Source organism: Rana temporaria, chromosome 4, assembly GCF_905171775.1.
Source record: "Rana temporaria chromosome 4, aRanTem1.1, whole genome shotgun sequence".
NCBI classification, from domain to species: domain Eukaryota; kingdom Metazoa; phylum Chordata; class Amphibia; order Anura; family Ranidae; genus Rana; species Rana temporaria.
In genome coordinates, this window is record NC_053492.1 from 197,116,637 (window position 1) to 197,137,681 (window position 21,045).

At 44.7% G+C, this 21,045-nt stretch overlaps 1 protein-coding gene across 3 annotated transcripts in view; it reads left to right on the plus strand.

The window, feature by feature from the left end:
• The window catches only part of TFRC (transferrin receptor), an 84,700-nt gene that overhangs the window by 29,652 nt on the left and 34,003 nt on the right, over nt 1–21,045 (plus strand). For all 3 annotated transcript variants that reach the window (XM_040349617.1, XM_040349618.1, XM_040349619.1), the window contains exons 2-9: nt 5,255–5,300; nt 8,176–8,380; nt 8,877–9,081; nt 10,862–11,002; nt 11,214–11,307; nt 12,193–12,315; nt 12,420–12,530; nt 14,074–14,213. In XM_040349617.1, coding sequence (XP_040205551.1) covers nt 5,268–5,300; nt 8,176–8,380; nt 8,877–9,081; nt 10,862–11,002; nt 11,214–11,307; nt 12,193–12,315; nt 12,420–12,530; nt 14,074–14,213 — 1,052 coding nt within the window. In that variant the 5' untranslated portion in view covers nt 5,255–5,267. The remainder of the gene's footprint in view (nt 1–5,254; nt 5,301–8,175; nt 8,381–8,876; nt 9,082–10,861; nt 11,003–11,213; nt 11,308–12,192; nt 12,316–12,419; nt 12,531–14,073; nt 14,214–21,045) is intronic.

The following is a 21,045-nucleotide window of genomic DNA, read 5'->3' on the forward strand; positions in this document are numbered from 1 at the left end:
GACCACTCGTCTCCCGGCTTGGAGCGAGCAGTGGCCCTCACGGTCCAATACCTCGAGAGGTTCGGCTGGGTCCTAAATCGAGAAAAGTCGGCTTTCCTGCCCACAAGGCAGTTGGAATATCTCGGCATGAGATTAGACACAGAACAACAAAGAGTGTTCCTACCTCTGAGGAAGGTCAAAGCCATCAAGGAATTAATCCTACTGGTTCTAAGCAAGAAAGAACCGACTATTCGCCTAAGTATGAGGTTACTAGGCAAGATGGTGGCCACATTCGAGGCGGTACCATACGCCCAGAGCCACACTCGCATCCTGCAGGCAGCCATCCTGTCAGCATGGAGCAGAAGGCCACAGGCCTTGGATATCCCGTTGCCGCTCTCATCAAGAGTCCGACAAAGTCTGTGTTGGTGGTTAGACCCTCAGAATCTACTGAAGGGGAAGTCTTTCAGCCCAGTGGCTTGGAAGATAGTGACCACAGACGCCAGCCTGACGGGCTGGGGAGCAATTTTGGATGGTTGCACTCGTCAAGGTACTTGGGCAAAGCCAGAGAAGCAGTTGCCCATCAACATCTTGGAGCTCAGAGCTGCTCGACTAGCCCTCAGGGCTTGGACGTCAAAATTGCAGGGGTTCCCGGTGAGAATTCAATCAGACAATGCCACGGCCGTGGCATACATAAATCACCAAGGGGGAACCAGGAGTCAAGCCGCTCAGAGAGAGGTGAGCTTGATTCTCCTATGGGCAGAGGCTCATGTGCCCTGCATATCGGCAATATTCATTCCAGGAGTGGACAATTTTCAGGCGGACTTCTTAAGCCGCCAGACTCTATGGCCGGGGCAATGATCTCTGCATCCACAAGTCTTTCAAGCACTCTGCCAAAGATGGGGAGTGCCGGACGTGGATATCATGGCATCGAGACTCAACAAGAAGCTAGACAGGTTCATGTCCCGCTCAAGGGATCCGATGGCCTGCGGAACCGATGCGCTGGTTTGCCCTTGGCATCAGTTCAAACTTCTTTATGCGTTTCCCCCGCTCCAGTTACTACCCCGCCTGCTACGCAGGATCCGGGTGGAGCACATACCAGTTATCCTGGTAGCTCCAGCATGGCCCAGAAGGGCATGGTACTCACTAATCCTAAGGATGGTAGTGGGAGACCCTTGGACTCTGCCTCTAAGGCCAGACCTGCTATCGCAAGGTCCGATCCTCCACCCTGCCTTACGGCATCTAAATTTGACGGCCTGGAAGCTGAATCCCTGATTCTCAGGGGTAGAGGTCTGTCTCAGAAAGTAATCTCTACCCTAATCAGAGCCAGGAAACCGGTCTCTAGGGTGATTTATCACAGGGTCTGGAAGGCCTATGTAGGCTGGTGTGAGTCCAAGCTGTGGCTTCCTCGCAAGTTCACCATTGATAGAGTTTTAAGTTTTCTCCAGCTAGGAGTGGATAAAGGATTGGCATTAAGCACAATCAAAGGACAGATTTCTGCTCTGTCAGTGTGGTTTCAGCGGCCGCTGGCCACCCACTCGCTGGTTAAGACCTTCCTTCAAGGGGTCTTGCGTATTAAACCTCCAGTTAAATCCCCGCTTTGTCCGTGGGATTTAAACCTTGTTCTGTCAAGTTTACAGAAACAACCGTTTGAGCCGTTGGCTGAAATTCCTTTGGTTTTACTGACAAGGAAGTTAGTATTTTTGGTTGCCATAGTTTCCGCAAGAAGAGTTTCGGAACTGGCGGCCTTATCCTGTAAGGAACCATATCTTATTTTTCATAAGGACAGGGTCGTTCTCCGCCCTCATCCTTCCTTCCTACCGAAGGTTATATCCAGTTTTCATTTGAACCAGGATTTGGTATTACCATCCTTCTTCCCTAAACCTACTTCCAGAAAGGAAGTGTTGCTGCATACCTTTGATATTGTCAGGGCCATGAAGGCCTATCTTAAAGCTACAAAGAAGATCCGGAAAACAGATGTGCTGTTCATTCTACCGGATGGGCCCAAGAAGGGGCAGGCAGCTGCAAAATCCACCATTTCTAGGTGGATTAAGCAATTAATCACTCAGGCCTACGGCTTGAAAGGGTTGCCTCCTCCAGTATAATTAAAGGCTCATTCTACTAGGGCCATGGGCGCCTCCTGGGCAGCACACCACCAGATCTCTATGGCTTCAAGTTTGCAAGGCGGCAACCTGGTCTTCTGTCCACACATTTACAAAATTCTACAAGTTGGACGTAAGAAGGAATACTGATACTGCCTTTGGGCAGGCAGTGCTGCAGGCTGCAGTTTGAGACCCTCGGATTCCGGGGGCTCCTCTTTTTTTTTTTTTTTAGTTAAATTTAAAATTTAAGATTATTTTTCTCAACTAAGTTGGATTTATTATGATTTGAGTATACCTCTAAATTAAATCCTTTTGTCTTGGAGATGTTCTCCCTCCCCTCATTGTAAGCATTGCTTTGGGACATCCCATATAGTAATGAATGCCGCTCTGTGTCCCGTGATGTAACGATAAAGAAAAAGAGATTTTTAATACAGCTTACCTGTAAAATCTTTTTCTTGGAGTACATCACGGGACACAGAGCTCCCACCCCTCTTTTTGAGGACCATTTTGGGAGGCATACTGCTTGCTACAAAACTGAGGTACTCCTCCTATGGGAGGGGGTTATATAGGGAGGGGCATTTCCTGTTTGAGATTGCCAGTGTCTATCACCTGAAGGTACTCCATATAACCCATATAGTAATGAATGCCGCTCTGTGTCCCGTGATGTACTCCAAGAAAAAGATTTTACAGGTAAGCTGTATTAAAAATCTCTTTTTTTGGGTTTACAACCGCTTTAATGACAGTAGCTCCTGTCTGTTATTAAATGCCTTATTTATCGTATTCCACAATGGTTCCCTGCGATCACATGACTGGCCGGATCTTTCCTCCTCTCCTTTTGTCCTGGCGGATGTCAATGGGGGGATTTTAGGCCCCGTCCGCTGCATCTGTCAGCCAGGCAGAGGAGAGGGCTGGTGGGGTCAGGTGATTGTGGGGAACAGCTGTGAAATATGGTAAATAAGGCACTTATTTTATAAAACACAGGAGCTTCTGTCATTAAGAATCAAGCCGCATTTTAGAAGATTATATGAGTGGGTTAACAACCACTTTAAATTTTGAAAAAAGTGGCATTTGGCAATTTTAAGTGGTAAGTGCCACAAGTCATATGGATTTTGCTGTAAGATTTATTAAGACTACTGAAGCCAATTTGGTAATTCTTTTGCGTGCTCATAAGGTAGAAAACAGAGTGCTGCAATAAATAGTGAGATGAGCAGCTTGTGACCTCTGCTGTGGAAAGCAGTACTATCCTCATACTTGCAATATTTAATGCTACAAAATGATATAACATGGCATAGCCATATCTCATACAAGTAACAAAGTCCTTCAAAGGTGGAGAAATCCACTTTTCACATAAATAAAAGTGGCCATCGCATGAAGCGGTCTTCCACATTCGTGACCTGTATCTCTAAGCTGTCCGCACTGGGTTCCTCTGTTCAAATGTATGCCAGATTTCAGCTTGCAGCAATAAGGATAATATAAGGGTGAGATACGAAAAATGTTATCACAAATCTATTTGATAAAACTTCTACCAAACATGACAAAATAGAACTTCAGGTGCAAAACCCTTTTCTGATCAACCTGTGTAAGATTTTTTTTTTTTTTTGGAAAAAAGCGAATTCTATAATACAGTGCATACAAGCACACTTGCCCATGTCCATGCTGTCTTTCTGTGTTGTGATATTTTCAGGCTGCGTCTGTGATGCTGGTGTCCTTGCTTTCATACTATGTGTTTGCATTAAGATCAAAAATTGTCCCTGGACAGCTGCACTCTGAACAAATTGTAGCCTTTTTTAAAATAAGGACAGCACTACAAGTCACAGCAAAAAAAAAAAACCTGCTGACACGTTTCACACAAACTAGTCCTTAGTCATATGACTAAGGACTAGTTTCAGTGCGAAACGCGTCCGTCAGCAGTTGGGTTTTATTTTGCTGTGACTTGTAGTGCTGTCCTTATTTTAATAAAGGCTACAATTTGTTCAGAGTGCGGCTGTCCAGAGACCATTTTTGTTCCTGCTTTGCTAAGTGCATTGCCTGCACCTGAGTTGTCTGCAACGGTGGATATTCATTTGGGTTCCCACCTGGAGCGGCTATTCCCTTCCCTCCCCCCCCCCCCCCACTGTTTGCAAGACTTTACACATGAAAAAGCCACCCGCTGATGCGGCTCTAAAAGCTACTGACCCCTCGGGCTGCTTCCGCCCTACTGAAACCGACAGGTGCTGGCTCTGCACAGGTGCATGGAATTGAAAAAAATCCTGGACTGCCGCACTCTGTTAAACGACATCTTTATTGCATAAAATCAGATCAGATCAAAACATAATCCAAAATGATGAAAAAAGTGGTCAAAAATTGGCTAACATGTTTTTACATCGTAAGATGCTTCCTCATAGCTCATGAGTAAGTACCTTACGATGTGAAACATGTTAGCCATTTTTGATTATCTGATTTTATCCAATAAAGAAATCGTTTAACAGTGTGATAGTCCAGGATTTTTTTAATGCCATATCTTGCAAGTGCGAGAATAAGCACAAACGCACTCTCTTCCTGATGCATGTGCGCAAAATCGGAATACTGTGATATCGAAGCTTGGTATGGAATCTCGTTGAAGGTGCTAGTGAAGTTGCCTTCTCATGATTCATCTGTGCAGCCAGGGTTATGTATCGGGTGCCTTCAGGGGAAGTGGTTCTAATGGGGAGATTTTATTTCCCTTCCTGTCCCATAGCCGAAGCAGGAAGTGAGGGAATTCCTGGTTACACCAGAACTGGTGTCCCCATAGGAAGATTCTCCTCTATTCTGGGCACAACCCAAATAAGGTTTTTGTGTGTGGTTTTTTTTTTTTTATTTTTTTTTTTTTTTACTTTGCTGATAAGTTAACAGGACAAATTGAGGATGAATCTCTGTAACTGGGGTTAAGACAGCAATAAAACCTGACCGATGTTGCTAATCTCCCTCCACACGCAATTTTTTTTAGATTTATACTTTTATTGGCAGGATTATCAGGTAAAAACAGAGGGGTGGAAATGAACTGACCCCAACTAATCTTGTAGTAAAGCACTACTGCATTACTTGTTGGTCTGTGCATATTTGGCTGCATTGATGGGTTTGATAAATACTGGGTGTCTTCTGAGAAGGGAGGTGTTGACACTAATTCTGACTTTTATTTATTTTTTTCTTCCCTCTAGGGGTTTGATCAAGATGGAAAGGGCAAGGTCTGCTGTTACAAACTTTGTAAGTATTTGCTTTTTATCGTATAAGACGGGGTTAGTCAAAATCCGGGCGCCCGGTCACAATTGCGACTAGAATTGGCGACCTGCCGCCCGGCAAAGGAAGCTTAGGCCTGCACAAGGCCGCAAAGCTGTGGCTTCAATTACCTGTGTCTTCATGCCTCATCCTGTGTCTCCGTGCTCCCCCGCCGCACGAACACGGTGGGCCGCTTCCTTCTGTGATCTGGCACCATCTTGTGTTGGCCGTTGGCATGACAAGTAAACCAGCAATTCTAATGGAGCTTCCCCAGTGTTTTCACTGCCATCTCCTTCCCTCTAATTTGAACCCCAAACATATATATTTTTTATTCTAACACCCTAGAGAATAAAATGGTGGTCGTTGCAATACTTTCTGTTGCACCGTATTTGCGCAGCGGTCCTACAAGCGCACTTTTTTTTTTTGAAAAATACACTTTTTTTTTAATTAAAAAAATAAGACAACAGTAAAGTTGGCCCAATTTTTATATATATATATATATATATATATATATATATATATATATATATATATATATATATATATATATATATATATATATATATATATATATATATATATAGTGTGAAAGATAATGTTACGCCGAGTAAATTGATACCCAACATGTCAAGCTTCAAAATTGCATCAGCTCGTGGAATGGCGGCCAACTTTTACCCTTTAAAATTTCCATAGGTGACGTTTAAAAAAAATTCTACAGGTGGCATGTTTTGAGTTACAGCGGAGGTCTAGAATTATTGCTCTCGCTCTACCAATCGCGGCGATGCCTCACATGTGTGGTGTGAACACTGTTGCATATACAGGCGCTACTCGCGTATGCGTTTGCTTCTGCGCTTGAGCTCGGCGGTACGGGGTGCGTCTTCTGGGTTCTTACTTTTTTAGCTGGCTCATAGATTCCAAGCAAATTTGTCAAACCCTGCGTATAAGATCATAGTCGGTAAACCCCATCCCCCCCCTTTTTTATTGTAAACCTTTAATCACACAGGCCAGGATTCATGGCAAAATTGATGCAATCTTGCTCGATCGTTGTTCACACTAACGATCATGATCATGCTAAGTGCACCCCCTTTTTCTCTTCCGTTCATGGACAGACACAGCAGCAATTGACCTTGGGGCTTTATCCTCCCTTTTAGGAGATTGACTAGGCAGAAAAAACAGCATGTTAAGTGTTAAACACTCCACACAGTACCTCCCAGGGGGCGGTTCCCCTGGGCACAACCCCCCCCCCCCACACTCTGCTGCCCCAGTTTTTTTTTTTTTTCTTCTGCCTAGTCAATTTTCTAAAATTGCTGCTGTGTCCGTCCATTAACGCAGAGAAATGGATTTTACGGTGAGTTAAAAAATCCTATTTTTTTTTTTTTTTGTGTGGTTGTAAACCCTTTCAGATCACTTTACTACAGGTAAGCCTATACTGAGGCTTACCTGTGGCTACCGTGGATCTCTCCTTAACCTGCACAGATTAGGAGATATCCCCTGTATCGGTTCCGTATGCTGACATTGGCATATGTGCACAATCATCGGCTCCCATGTGCATGCGCAGGAGTGACGTCATCACGGTGGAAATAACTCTGGGAGACGTGTTGCCAGGCAGAGGCGTGTTCTGTGACTGCTGTGCGGGGCATCGAAATCTTGTGGAAATGTTTATTTGTACATAAGCAAATTTTTCTTAGCTTGGCTATAGTAGGGGAAGTGTCCATTTTCCTGTTTTTTTGAGCTTAGGGAGGGTCTTATGATTCTTAAAGTGGAGTCCCCAAGAATCCCAAAGATTTTTTTGCATTCTTGTGCTCATTAGACGTAAAAAAAAAAAAATGTTTTACTCATCTGAAAATGCCTGTTGCTATGCGGGCCCACGAAATCTGCCTTTGGAATCACCTAGCATCCTGACATCTCCCTCTAATGCTCCTGGGAAATGTGTCATTTCCCAGGATGCAGTGCGCTACCCAATTATCACTCCCCATCCAAGACTTCCAGGAAGTAGGTGCTTGTGGGCTTCACAATGCCCACAAGCAAAATGACAACGGTGTAGACAGTTTATAAACTTTAAATCTTTTTTGAATAACTATGCGGAGCGGCGGCGGATTGTAAAATATTAAGTGACCGGATTTATATTATAAAAACGCAGGATGAAAGGACATACATTTAAAAAATGCTAATTGTGGTTGGAACTCCGCTTTAAAGCGGTTCTCCACCCTAAAGTGAAGTCCCGCTGATCGTAGCCCTCCCCCCTCCGGTGTCACATTTGACACCTTTCAGGGGGGAGGGGGGTGCAGACAGGTATTTGCACCCACTTCCGGCCCGGCATTTGGGCAAAAGACGGGCATTACGTCACATCCCGTCGCCCCCCACCGTTGTGTGCTGGGAACACTCGGCTCCCAGCACACAGCGGGAGCCAATCGGCGGGCGCGGCGCGACTCGCTAATGCGCCGTAGGGAACTGGGCAGTGAAGCCGCAGCGCTTCACTTCCCTCAGCGTGGATGGAGGGGGGAGCAGCAGGGTGACGAGCGATCGCTCGTGCTCTGCTGCGGACGGCGCTGGACTCCAGGACAGGTAAGTGTCCTTATATTAAGTCGGCAGCTGCAGTATTTGTAGCTGCTGGCTTTTAATATTTTTTTGGGGTGGAACATCCACTTTAAGTAAGTGCTTATAAACACAAACGTGCGTTTCTAAACGCCGGTTTTAGCCTTTAAAAATGTGTGTTTAGCAGAGTTTGCACCGGCGTCCCGTGTGCATGGGGCCTTATTTGTCTAGTCTCAAGTCTCTAAATGTAAACAAATTCAGATATTTTGGACAATGATTGTAATGCGCTCGAACTTTTTCATAGTCTAAACTAATAAATGTTTACTAGTTTGGCAGGGTGCCTCTCGCATACACTCGCTTCAGTTTGACGCCGCAGACAGATGGAGATGCTAGTCAAGTGGAAATGAAATTGGCAGATGATGAAGAGTGTGGTGATGCCATGGGAGAGCCTGTTATAAAGCCCAGAGAAGGAAACAATGGAAGCAGAAGCTTGTGTCTTAAAATCCTAGCAGTTGTTCTGCTGTTCTTCATTGGTAAATACTAACTTTTGTTAAAGTATACCTAAACTCTATCTGGATGACTTTTTATTTTTTTCATTTTGCTTAAGCACTGTATTAAAACTCGCTCATTTTGTTAAGCATTTTGCATCTTGGTAACCTCAGATTTATACGACTGATATTCTGGGGCTACTCCAACCACTTTGGTTACCTGCACTCTAGCATTGGTTGCACATCCTCATGCTTGACCAGCCTTTTTGCTGCTCCAGGAGATTGGGGGGGAGGGGGCGGGGTGGTGGGGAAATTTGACTGGCTGACCATGAGAAGGCACAATGTCTAGCAAGTTATCCCATAGCAGGAAGTGGAGAATTTTTGGGAGTAGTATTGCCAGCTAGTATGTTAATAAAAGCCACATACGTATATGGTTTGAGATTTTGGTGACTTGTGTTTGCATTCTGTACCTTTTTTTTTTTTTTTTTTTTTTTTTTTTTATAAACCTTCCGCAGCTTTAACATTTGCTATTGTCCTGCAGGTTTTCTGATTGGATACTTAAGCCATAGAGGACGTGTTTCAGCTGCACAGCAGACTACAGTAGATGGTACCAATGAGGACAAGGTTGTAGAGGAAGAGGTTTATGAGGACCATTCACAGGGCAACCCTAGTGTCTTGTACTGGTCTGATCTGAAGCCAATGCTGGATAGAAGAATTGAACTCCTTAACTTTGAAACGAGCATGAAGTATGTACCAGTCAAAGTTGGCTTTAATTTAGTCTGTCTCTTAACTTGGCTAGTGGTCTGTTTTAATGAACATTTTTAATTTGTTTTAAAAGAATGCATATTTTTGCAGGTAAGCTGCGACTTGACTTCAGTCACATGACATGTCATGCCACATTAACTGCAATGGAACAGTTGACTCGTGCACAAATCCATGTGAATGTATGATGCAGCTGTGTGGGTTGAGCTGTGGCTGTGGGAGAGATTCCCCCTCCTGCTGTGACAATGGTAGACATGAGCATGTTGCACCCTAAATACAGGTGTAACATTTCCTGAGGAGCATGTTGCACCCTAAATACAGGTGTAACATTTTCTGAAAGTGAACTACTGTATTTATCGGCGTATAACACGCACCCCAATTTTAAGAGGATAGTTTAAGGAAAACAAATTTCTCAGCACCCTTTACAGTACAAGCCTCACCCATCCAGTACACATGCCCCCTCCATACATTATACATCCATCCATTATACATCCCCCCCCCTTCACTCCCAGGAGACCCCCAGTCTCCTGGGACAGTGCTGCCAGCATTCTCTACAGTTAAGTAAAAAAACACTGTCGGCCCCTTCAACACTGCTCCTCTTGTGTCTCCTATTGCAAAACGAAGCTTCCATTTACCTCAATAGCTCCATGTTGTGTTTTTTTTTTTTTTTTTTTTTTTTTTTTTTTTTTTACTGACCTGGTCACATGACTTCTCTCCTCTGATGGGCATGTGACTGCTCTCCTCCAATCAAAGCTACACTCGGAGGAGAGCAGCCTGAAAAAAACTGAGCTATTAGACATTTATAAGCTTCGTTTTACAATGACGCTGACAGGAAGAGCGGTGTACAAGGGGCTGGCAAGTGACTTTTTTTTTTTTCCAACTTTAGACTATGCAGAGAGCACTGTTCCAGGGCCAGGTCCCCTATCCCTGCCCCCTGCTGGTGAAACATGATATCAACGTATAACACGCAGGCACTGTTTACCCTCTGTTTTCAGAGGGAAAAAAAATGCGCGTTATACGCAGATAAATACGGTAATTCTTTAACCACTTGAGCTCCGAGGTTAGACAGCCACCCCACCCCCCCCCCCCCCCTTCATTATCAGAATCTTTTTTTTTTTTTTCTATTCAGCACTGCTACTTTAACTAGCGATTGCACGGTCATGCAATACTGTACGCAAATTTTTTTTTTTACCACACAGCTTTATTTTGGTGGTATTTGAACACCACTGGGTTATTTTATTTTTTTTATAAACAAAGACAAGTTTTGAAAATTATATTTTCTACATTGTTATAAAACCTATCTAATTAAAAATAATTCAAAGGTTGCTATGTACAGATGTCTGCTGGTGCTGCTGCCTGCTTGCAGTACAACTACTTTGGGTGGGCAGTTAAAGTGAATTTGTCATAAGATATTTGTAAGGTAACAATGAGGTATAGGTACCCTGTGGTGCTACTTAAAACAGAAGAGGCTCTGACATTTTACCAAAGTGTTCTCAACTTAAGAGCATTCAAGACAACGTGCACAGATCCAGTGTGCTTTACAGAGACACATAGGGGGGGAGGGGGCAATTTGTGTAGAAGCACATACAGGTGCTTGCAGGCTATGTATGTTTGACTTTATGGGAGCAGCACTGGTGGAGAGTCAGTACTTAGGTTTGTTTTGAACATCCCCAATGATATAGACAGGGTTCAGAAACTATTGCTTATTTATTATTGGGTGAACGTGCTTACCTACAGCTGAAGCCATGTGCCATAATTTTTCAGCAATCTGTACGGTTTAACTCGTGATGCTGGCTCTGAAAATGAAGAATCTTTGGCTGCATTGATGGATCGTGAATTTACAAAAATGGGTTTGGACAAAGTGTGGAGTGATGAGCATTATGTCACCTTACAAGACAAAGGCGGGTAGGTTGTGTTTAAATTGCATGGTAAGGGCATTAAAGGGGTCGTACCTGTGTGTCCCCTAGATTAAAGTGCACCAGTGTGATTATTTTTTTTTTTTTTTTTTTTTTTTTTTAGTTTTCCTCTCCACTATAAACTTTATTTTTGTACAGTGTCTTTTTCTTGCCCTCTTGTGTCAGTAACTAGCTGAATGTCTCTCTTGTATTTTCAACAGATCGAATAAAGTACAGATTTTTACATCTGACCGTCTAGAGGCGGACTTTGAGCTAACTTCATATGTGGCATACAGCCCTGAAGGTTCGGTTACTGTAAGTTGATGCTCATAACTTTTCATTGAGACCTTTCTGTAGAACACGTGAAATCGCAGTTTACAAGTAAAGAGATAAAGACCTTGTAAAATGCCCCTGCATGTGGGTGGATGTTTCTCTATCATCCACAAAATGATACGAAGATTTAACTTGGACTGCATAGTGTCAGAGTACAGTTGACACTGCAGTAGTTTAAGCAGTGTCTGTAGGTAAAACTCTTGACTATACAGCTTTCAGTGGCACTGCTTCACAGGATCACTTGCCTAGTAAGTGATCCTGCACTTCCGGTTAGGGGATATATACAATTGCAAAATTCTTCTGGAGGGCAAGTGGTTAGTTTGTCTCCTATTCCCCCCCCCCCCCCCTTACAATAATAAAGTGATATTCAAATTTTTACCATTGAGTCATGTGGGTTTTTTTTTTGTATTTGTGCTGCTCCTGGTGTCTGGCCTAGACGGTGCCATGCTGTTTCCTGGGATTGCTATTAGTTACACATGCACACACATGCTCCCTGGATGTTATATTGCCCATCCTCCCAGTTTCATTACACGTGTGGAAATTTGCTACGCGTGTTGGTTAATGCAGGCATTATTTTTTTTAATAGAGGTTTTAATTGGCACAAAATTCTTGCTATGGCTAGAGTTTAAACTGGATGAGTCTCCCCTTCAGATTTTTTTTTTTTTTTTTTTTTTTGTGGCTGCCTAATGCATCTTGATCACTGCAATAGTTCAGCTCGGGTTCACATTATGTGCCTTATGCTACCATGAGAGTTGGCAGGGGAAGCGGAACATTAAACGTTGTTGGTAAAATGTTTTCAAAGTATTTTTCTTTCCATCAAGGTAATTTTTTAATCAGTGTCTAATTATTATCTTATTTTTTCTTAAGGGTAGCCTTGTATACGGTCATTATGGTCTTCCACAGGACTTTGACAAGCTGCGTTTCAGTAACGTTAACATGACTGGTGTATTGGTTCTATTACGTTCAGGAAAAATTAGCTTTGCTGAAAAGGTAATTTTATTTGTAGCCTATTCTATATCTATTGTGCGTCTTGGATATATTGTCAGTCATTTGATATGTAACCTCCCCCTTTATATATATTTTTTTTTTTAAAGGTTAGAAATGCTGAATTTGCTCAGGCTGCTGGTGTCTTGATATATCCTGACCCTTCTGATTTCACCTTTCCTTTTAATGCTAACCAAGACATTGAGTCTCCTTTTGGGCATGTAAGTTGTTAATAAGGATTATTTAAGAGCTTGTCATGGAACACATTTTGGTATTTCATAAAGGTACTATAGTAGAATAGAATGCGATTCTTGGCATAAAAGCATTCCAACCCCCCACACTTTTTTTTTTTTTTTTTCCCCCTCTTATGTCAAGCAATAGTATTGCTCATATCTACATTATCCTGCAGTCCAGTTTCTCCACACCTTCGCTAGTCACTGGTCTAGTGCTGTTCCAGATTTACAGCTATATTTGCAAGAGGTGACTTATTGCCTGGGCAAAAAAATAGGCAGTGCAACACTTTTAAAATGCATAACATGAGGAAATGTGTGACTATGGGGAAAACTACCTGTTTGATCCTGCCAAAAATGCGCTTTTGTCTCATGATGACCTGAAATGCAATCGCCCTGCTCAGTAGTTTGCTGTACTACAGAGCACCACCTCATTATATATTGTAGATAAGGAGGTGGTGTAGTTGTTTTGTAGCCCTGGAATATAAAACTTGGGCAGGGTTGAGACTAAAGATGTCGGTGCTACTGCTGGAGTATAATACCAACGTAGAGTAATTTTTGTAGAGAATGTCCAAATTTAATTCCCAATCCCCCAACACGTGTTGGAGACTTTGTACTGCTAAAGGGGACATATTTCATACATTGTGGGGCTGCCCTAAGCTTAACAACTACTGGACAAAAATTTTCCAAACTATTTCTGATTTGACACAAACACAAGTAACACCCGATCCGGCATTGGCTCTGTTATCCCTGGGAATAGAAAAATTCCCGGCTAATCTACAAAGAATTGTAACTCACTTCCTCTTAGCGGCTAGACTATCTATTACTAGGAAATGGAAAGATTCTAATCCGCCATCTCCCGATGATGCTGTTGACCTTACCAACCTTCATAACTCCTATGAAAAAATACTGGCATCATCCTTAGGCTTACTTCATAAATATACGATCCATTGGGCTACTTGGAATCTCTGGTACGATACCCTGACATGATTTGCTTCATTTAATTTAATACTAATATTTACTCTTTTTGTTTAGTTAACATTTCTTATGGAAGGATTGCCTCCCGGGCACTGCGAGTCCCCTTGGGGGTGTTCGGGGGAGTTCAATCCTCCCTTCTACGATTGAAATTAGATTTTTGTTTCAACATTAAGTATCACTAGGAATTCTCTACCTTATTTAAACAGTATTGTATATACTCAACTTCCTAACTAGCATTGTATATGTGCAATCAAAGATGTATGCTATTTCACCTCTTGTATACTGTAAAACATTGTTATTTTATTTGCTACTATTGTAAAATTTTGAATAATCCAATAAAAATATATTGAAATAAAAAATAAGATGTCGGTGCTACAGAAGCAATGTCCGCTTGCTACAGAAAGTTAGGATCTCGCTAGCATGCAGCATTTTAAAGAAACAAAACATGAGTTTTTGCTTCTCCTGGCCCACTCCTCATAGATTGTGTCAGGTACAAATGTTGAGTGAAAGTGTAGTTGGACTTTAAAAACTTTTTTTATTTTTCCTTATCCCAAAGGCTCATTTTGGCACTGGAGATCCTTACACACCTGGCTTTCCATCATTTAACCATACACAGTTCCCTCCATCAAGATCTTCTGGACTGCCAGGAATTCCAGTTCAGACACTTTCTAGCATGGATGGAAAGAATCTGCTTGGGTATGATAACTACCAACTGGTTTCTACATGTACTGTAGGTCTAACTTTTTTGGACTGTAGCATTAATATGTTGGTACTGTTGAGCTGTATCTTTTGTATGCAGTGGGGTGTTTTTTTTTTTTTTTTTTTTGCAAATATGCAATGAGGTAGCATAACTGCTGGCAGGTAGGCAGTGCCCAGAGGTGCCTGCACAAATCTTTAGTGGTTTCGAAACCCTGTTATGTGGAGTTCAGGATCCAATCGGTTTCAATGTTGTATCCAGCACAGCAACAATAAAGTCAGTTTGTTATAATGGTGTTCCCCTGTGGATGTGGTTTTTTTTTTTATTTTTTTATAACCACTCCCAGCCCAATGACGTCATGACGTTTTTGACTTTCAGTGGGGATATCTGATGCCTGCAGCTACAGGCATCAATCAGATATTGTCTTTTACAGTTGGCGATTCTGTGCACCATAAAAACATAGCAGCAGTTCAGCCGTTTGATCGTTCTTGCAGGTGACGGGAGGGGACATCCTGCCCTCCTCCTGACTCTCCCATATGATCGGCGAGCCAGAGAGAATCCGCAGCCACCTGACGTTGATCATGGATATTTCCGGTGACCAGATGGTCCCCGGTCGGCAGGAAAGATCTCTCTCCTTTTCGTTCTCCCTTTTTTTTTTTTTTTTTTTTTTTTTTCATTTTGATCTTGGGCTTTCCACCCTGGGGAGATCTGGGCACCCCAGATATCTTCCTAAAAAGGACCTGTCACTCACCATTCCTATTACAAGGGATGTTTACACCAACATCAGGGGCACTCTTCGATCCACTGACCAGTTTAGCCCTCTTAAAGCGGTTGTAAACCGCATAAACTTTCTTTATCGTACATCACGGGACACAGAGCGGCATTCATTACTATATGGGTTATATGGAGTACCTTCAGGTGTAGACACTGGCAATCTCAAACAGGAAATGCCCCTCCCTATATAACCCCCTCCCATAGGAGGAGTACCTCAGTTTTTACGCCAGTGTCTTAGGTGTTAGTCATGGTTTAGCTTGCCTCCGCATCCTTGGGATTAGGTGAGCTACCGGTTCTGTCCAAAAAAGCCTCAGCGCTAAAGTGGTCAGTAACCGGACCCCAAACCCTTGGGGTATAGCCCATAATGCTTTTCTTTTTAGAGAGCTGGACCCTGGGCCCAGAACTTAGAAACCTTTGGGTACCTAAAGTTTTCTGTTGCCAGGGTGCTATATGGGCCCAGGACAGTGGATCCTTCATAGGAACCCAGGGCCTGAAGGTCTAGACATCCCCACGGAGATGGGGGAAGATTGGGCCTCTTGCTTGGCAAAGTCCTGCGGCATGGAGCAGGTAAGTGAGGGGAAAACTTGCGGAACTTGGTTCTTAGCAGGTTTTTTTCTGGGGGGTCACAGGGGACATGCCTAAAGTTATGCACTGCATCTGGCAAACTAGTCACATATCATAAAGATAGGATGGCTCTCTATGTATTATTCCCCATAAGATGTGACCTCCCTTGTAGTGTTGGAAAAGCATTGAGTGGGGCCTGTGTTATATAAAAATATATGTGTGTGTCAGAGAGCTTTGCTTACCTGCAAGCCTCCAGGCGATGCTCCATTCAGTCTTCCTCCTCAGAGCCTGCAAGCAGGCAAAACGCTGACCTCCTCATGGTTCCAGGCTGCAGGCTGCAGTTTGCTGGAACAGAGAGGTCCCTTCCTCCCAAATCCCCCCCCCCTGTCGGGAGGGGCATTTCCTGTTTGAGATTGCTGGGGGGGAAGGGCGGGTCAGTGGCTTAAAGGAAGGGGCGGCCCTTCCTTGTTTGTTCCATTCAATACTTTGGAACTGAGGAGAAAGACCAGAGCGGCAGCACGGGGCGCCGAGGACACACAGTGGCCAGAAAGGATATTGCAGTCTTCAGAGGACTGTTTTTCAAGCCTAGAAATAGGCTGTTTCTTTTCCATCTCATAGTTTTTCTTTGCAATACTACTCAGGGGGACAGAATGTTTTTTCTTTCCTGGATTTGAAACAAAAACGAAAAAAAAAAAGTCATCTAGGGGAGAGGAAGCATTTTTTATCCCCCAAACAGGTGTTTGGGCAATTAACTTTTATAGTTCCAAATACCAATAGGTAGCAGGTGTACCTCGGTATTGTACCATGGCATCCGGGTCAGAGGGTACAAGAGGTGGGGATTCCCCCAGAGAGTCTGAGGTCTCAGACAAAGCTATGCCGCTGCTTTCCCTACAGGGAGCCTTGGGGCCATCGGGATCTGGGGCTGGAGCTGACGCGGGTCAGTCCAACCCTAAGATGGTCACGGAGGAGGTATTACTCGCCTCTTTAAAAGAGATGCAGAAAAGCATGGGTAAAATGATAGCCGCAGCTATGCGGGGCAGTAAGCGGAATAGATCTCCGTCGCCCGAGCGCGGACCCTCAGAAGAGGAGGTCCTTTCCTCAGGGGAATTGGACGACCTCTTGGACAAGGACCAAGTAGGTTCAGGGATCGAAGATCCGGATACAGAGGAGTCTGGGGCAGTCTCCCTGAGGGAGAGCTGGTGGATTCAAGGATTGTCGGACTTGGTCCATAGGGCATTCAACTTGCCAGTACCAGATCTCCAGGTATCGACGGTTTCAGCTTTGGGCTCACTGAGGGCGCCTCAAAGCAATGCTGTGTTTCCGATCCATCCTCTATTAGAGGGAATTTTGTTCCAAGATTGGAACAAGCCAGATAAGATCGTCTTACCACCTAAAAGGTTCTCTGTCCTATATCCTATGGAAGAAAAATTTTCCAAAAGATGGGCTACTCCTGCAGTGGACCCAGCCATCTCATGTGTTAACAGATCGTTAACATGCCCTGTAGAAAACATACAGGTGTTCAAGGATCCAGTTGATAAGCGCTTGGAAGCACTACTTAAGAACTCCTTCACTACTGCAGGGGCAGTAGTACAGCCAGCTGTGGCTGCGATTGGGGTCGCTCAAGCATTATCGGATCAATTTAAGCAGATGCTTAAACTTATTCCGGCCCAGCAGGCAGAAAATTTTTCGGATGTCCCTAAGGCCATATGTTTTACGGTAGACGCAATCAAGGATTCTATCCAGCAAGCGTCACGTTTATCGTTATCCCTTATCCATATGAGAAGACTCTTATGGTTAAAAAGCTGGGAGGCTGAGCCCCCATGCAAGAAGCTCCTGGTAGGGTTCCCCTTCCATGGAGGACGACTCTTCGGAGAAGACCTAGATAAATACATTCAGACCATTTCAAACGGCAAGAGTACTCTCTTGCCAACTAAGAAGGTTCAGGGACCTGCTTTTAAACGACAGTATTCCCCTGGGCAGGGGCCCTCTAATGCCAAGCAGTATCGACGGCCTCCTGCAAAAGCAAACTTCGGCTTCAACAGCAGATCACAAGGACAGGCTGTTAGAGGCAAAAGGCAGTGGTTTCGCAAACCAGCAAAACCAGCCCCCAAGCCAACCTTATGAAGGGGCGCCCCCACCCACGAAGGTGGGGGGAAGGCTGCGACTCTTTTCAGAGATTTGGGAAGCCAGCATTCCCGACGAGTGGGTACGGTCTTCCGTGGCCACAGGCTACAAATTAGATTTCCTAAGGTTTCCTCCTCCTCATTTCCAGAAGTCGAGGATTCCAAACGATCCGGAAAAGGGAGCCGCATTAAGATCGGCATTAGATCATCTACTTTCCCAGGAAGTAATAGTAGAGGTACCAGTCCTGGAACAGGGGCTGGGTTTCTACTCCAACCTATTCATCATCCCAAAATCCAATGGAGATGTCAGGCCAATTTTGGACCTAAAGATGGTAAATGCATATCTAAAGATCCGCTCATTTCGGATGGAATCCGTGCGGTCAGCAGCTGCCACACTCCAGAAGGACGACTTCATGGCGTCCATAGACATAAAGGATGCCTACCTTCATGTTCCAATTTATCAGCCACATCAAAGATATCTACGCTTCATGGTGGCTTCGCGTCACTTCCAATTCGTGGCGCTTCCCTTCGGGTTGGCTACGGCCCCCCGGGTGTTCACGAAGGTCCTAGCTCCAATCCTAGCCAAACTAAGGATCCAAGGGGTCACGATCCTAGCATACCTGGACGACCTCCTAGTCATAGATCACTCGTCTCCCGGCTTGGAGCGAGCAGTGGCCCTCACGGTCCAATACCTCGAGAGGTTCGGCTGGGTCCTAAATCGAGAAAAGTCAGCTTTCCAGCCCACAAGGCAGTTGGAATATCTCGGCATGAGATTAGACACAGAACAACAAGGAGTGTTCCTACCTCCTGAGGAAGGTAAAAGCCATCAAGGAATTAATCCTACTGGTTCTAAGCAAGAAAGAACCGACTATTCGCCTATGTATGAGGTTACTAGGCAAGATGGTGGCCACATTCGAGGCGGTACCATACGCCCAGAACCACACTCGCATCCTACAGGCAGCCATCCTGTCAGCATGGAGCAGAAGGCCACAGGCCTTGGATATCCCGTTGCCGCTCTCATCAAGAGTCCGACAAAGTCTGTGTTGGTGGTTAGACCCTCAGAATCTACTGAAGGGGAAGTCTTTCAGCCCAGTGGCTTGGAAGATAGTGACCACAGACGCCAGCCTGACGGGCTGGGGAGCAATTTTGGATGGTTGCACTCGCCAAGGTACTTGGGCAAAGCCAGAGAAGCAGTTGCCCATCAACATCTTGGAGCTCAGAGCTGCTCGACTAGCCCTCAGGGCTTGGACGTCAAAATTGCAGGGGTTCCCGGTGAGAATTCAATCAGACAATGCCACGGCCGTGGCATACATAAATCACCAAGGGGGAACCAGGAGTCAAGCCGCTCAGAGAGGTGAGCTTGATTCTCCTATGGGCAGAGGCTCATGTGCCCTGCATATCGGCAATATTCATTCCAGGAGTGGACAACTTTCAGGCGGACTTCTTAAGCCGCCAGACTCTATGGCCGGGGGAATGGTCTCTGCATCCACAAGTCTTTCAAGCACTCTGCCAAAGATGGGGAGTGCCGGACGTGGATATCATGGCATCGAGACTCAACAAGAAACTAGACAGGTTCATATCCCGTTCAAGGGATCCGATGGCCTGCGGAACCGATGCGTTGGTTTTCCCTTGGCATCAGTTCAAACTTCTTTATGCGTTTCCCCCGCTCCAGTTACTACCCCGCCTGCTGCGCAGGATCCGGGTGGAGCACATACCAGTCATCCTGGTAGCTCCAGCATGGCCCAGAAGAGCATGGTACTCACTAATCTTAAGGCTGGTAGTGGGAGACCCGTGGACTCTTCCTCTACGGCCAGACCTGCTATCGCAAGGTCCGATCCTCCACCCTGCCTTACGGCATCTAAATTTGACGGCCTGGAAGCTGAATCCCTGATTCTCAGGGGTAGAGGTCTGTCTCAGAAAGTAATCTCTACCCTAATCAGAGCCAGGAAACCGGTCTCTAGGGTGATTTATTACAGGGTCTGGAAGGCCTATGTAGGCTGGTGTGAGTCCAAGCGATGGCTTTCTCGCAAATTTACCATCGATAGAGTATTAAGTTTTCTCCAGCTAGGAGTGGATAAAGGATTGGCATTAAGCACAATCAAAGGACAGATTTCTGCTCTGTCAGTGTGGTTTCAGCGGCCGCTGGCCACCCACTCGCTGGTTAAGACCTTCCTTCAAGGGGTCTTACGTATTAGACCTCCAGTTAAATCCCCGCTTTGTCCGTGGGATTTAAATCTTGTTCTGTCAAGTTTACAGAAACAACCGTTTGAGCCGTTGGCTCATATTCCTTTGGTTCTACTGACAAGGAAGTTAGTATTTTTGGTTGCCATAGTTTCCGCAAGAAGAGTTTCGGAGCTGGCAGCCTTATCCTGTAAGGAACCATATCTTGTTTTTCATAAGGACAGGGTCGTTCTCCGCCCTCATCCTTCCTTCCTACCGAAGGTCATATCCAGTTTTCATTTGAACCAGGATTTGGTATTACCATCCTTCTTCCCTAAACCTACTTCCAGAAAGGAAGGGTTGCTGCATACCTTGGATATTGTCAGGGCCATGAAGGCCTATCTTAAAGCTACAAAGAAGATCCGGAAGACAGATGTGCTGTTCATTCTACCGGATGGGCCCAAGAAGGGGCAGGCAGCTGCAAAGTCCACCATTTCTAGGTGGATTAAGCAATTAATCACTCAGGCCTACGGCTTGAAAGGGTTGCCTCCTCCAGTATCATTAAAGGCTCATTCTACTAGAGCCATGGGCGCCTCCTGGGCAGCACACCACCAGATCTCTATGGCTCAAGTTTGCAAGGCGGCAACCTGGTCTTCTGTCCACACGTTTACAAAATTCTACAAGTTGGACGTAAGAAGGAATACTGATACTGCCTTCGGGCAGGCAGTGCTGCAGGCTGCAGTTTGAGACCCTCGGATTCCGGGGGCTCCTCTTGTTTGAGTTAAATTTAAAAAATTTATTTTTCTCAACTAAGTTGGATTTATTATGATTTGAGTATATCTCTAAATTAAATCCTTTTGTCTTGGAAAGATGTTCTCCCTCCCCTCATTGTAAGCATTGCTTTGGGACATCCCATATAGTAATGAATGCCGCTCTGTGTCCCGTGATGTACGATAAAGAAAAAGAGATTTTTAATACAGCTTACCTGTAAAATCTTTTTCTTGGAGTACATCACGGGACACAGAGCTCCCACCCCTCTTTTTTGAGGACCATTTTGGGAGGCATACTGCTTGCTACAAAACTGAGGTACTCCTCCTATGGGAGGGGGTTATATAGGGAGGGGCATTTCCTGTTTGAGATTGCCAGTGTCTACACCTGAAGGTACTCCATATAACCCATATAGTAATGAATGCCGCTCTGTGTCCCGTGA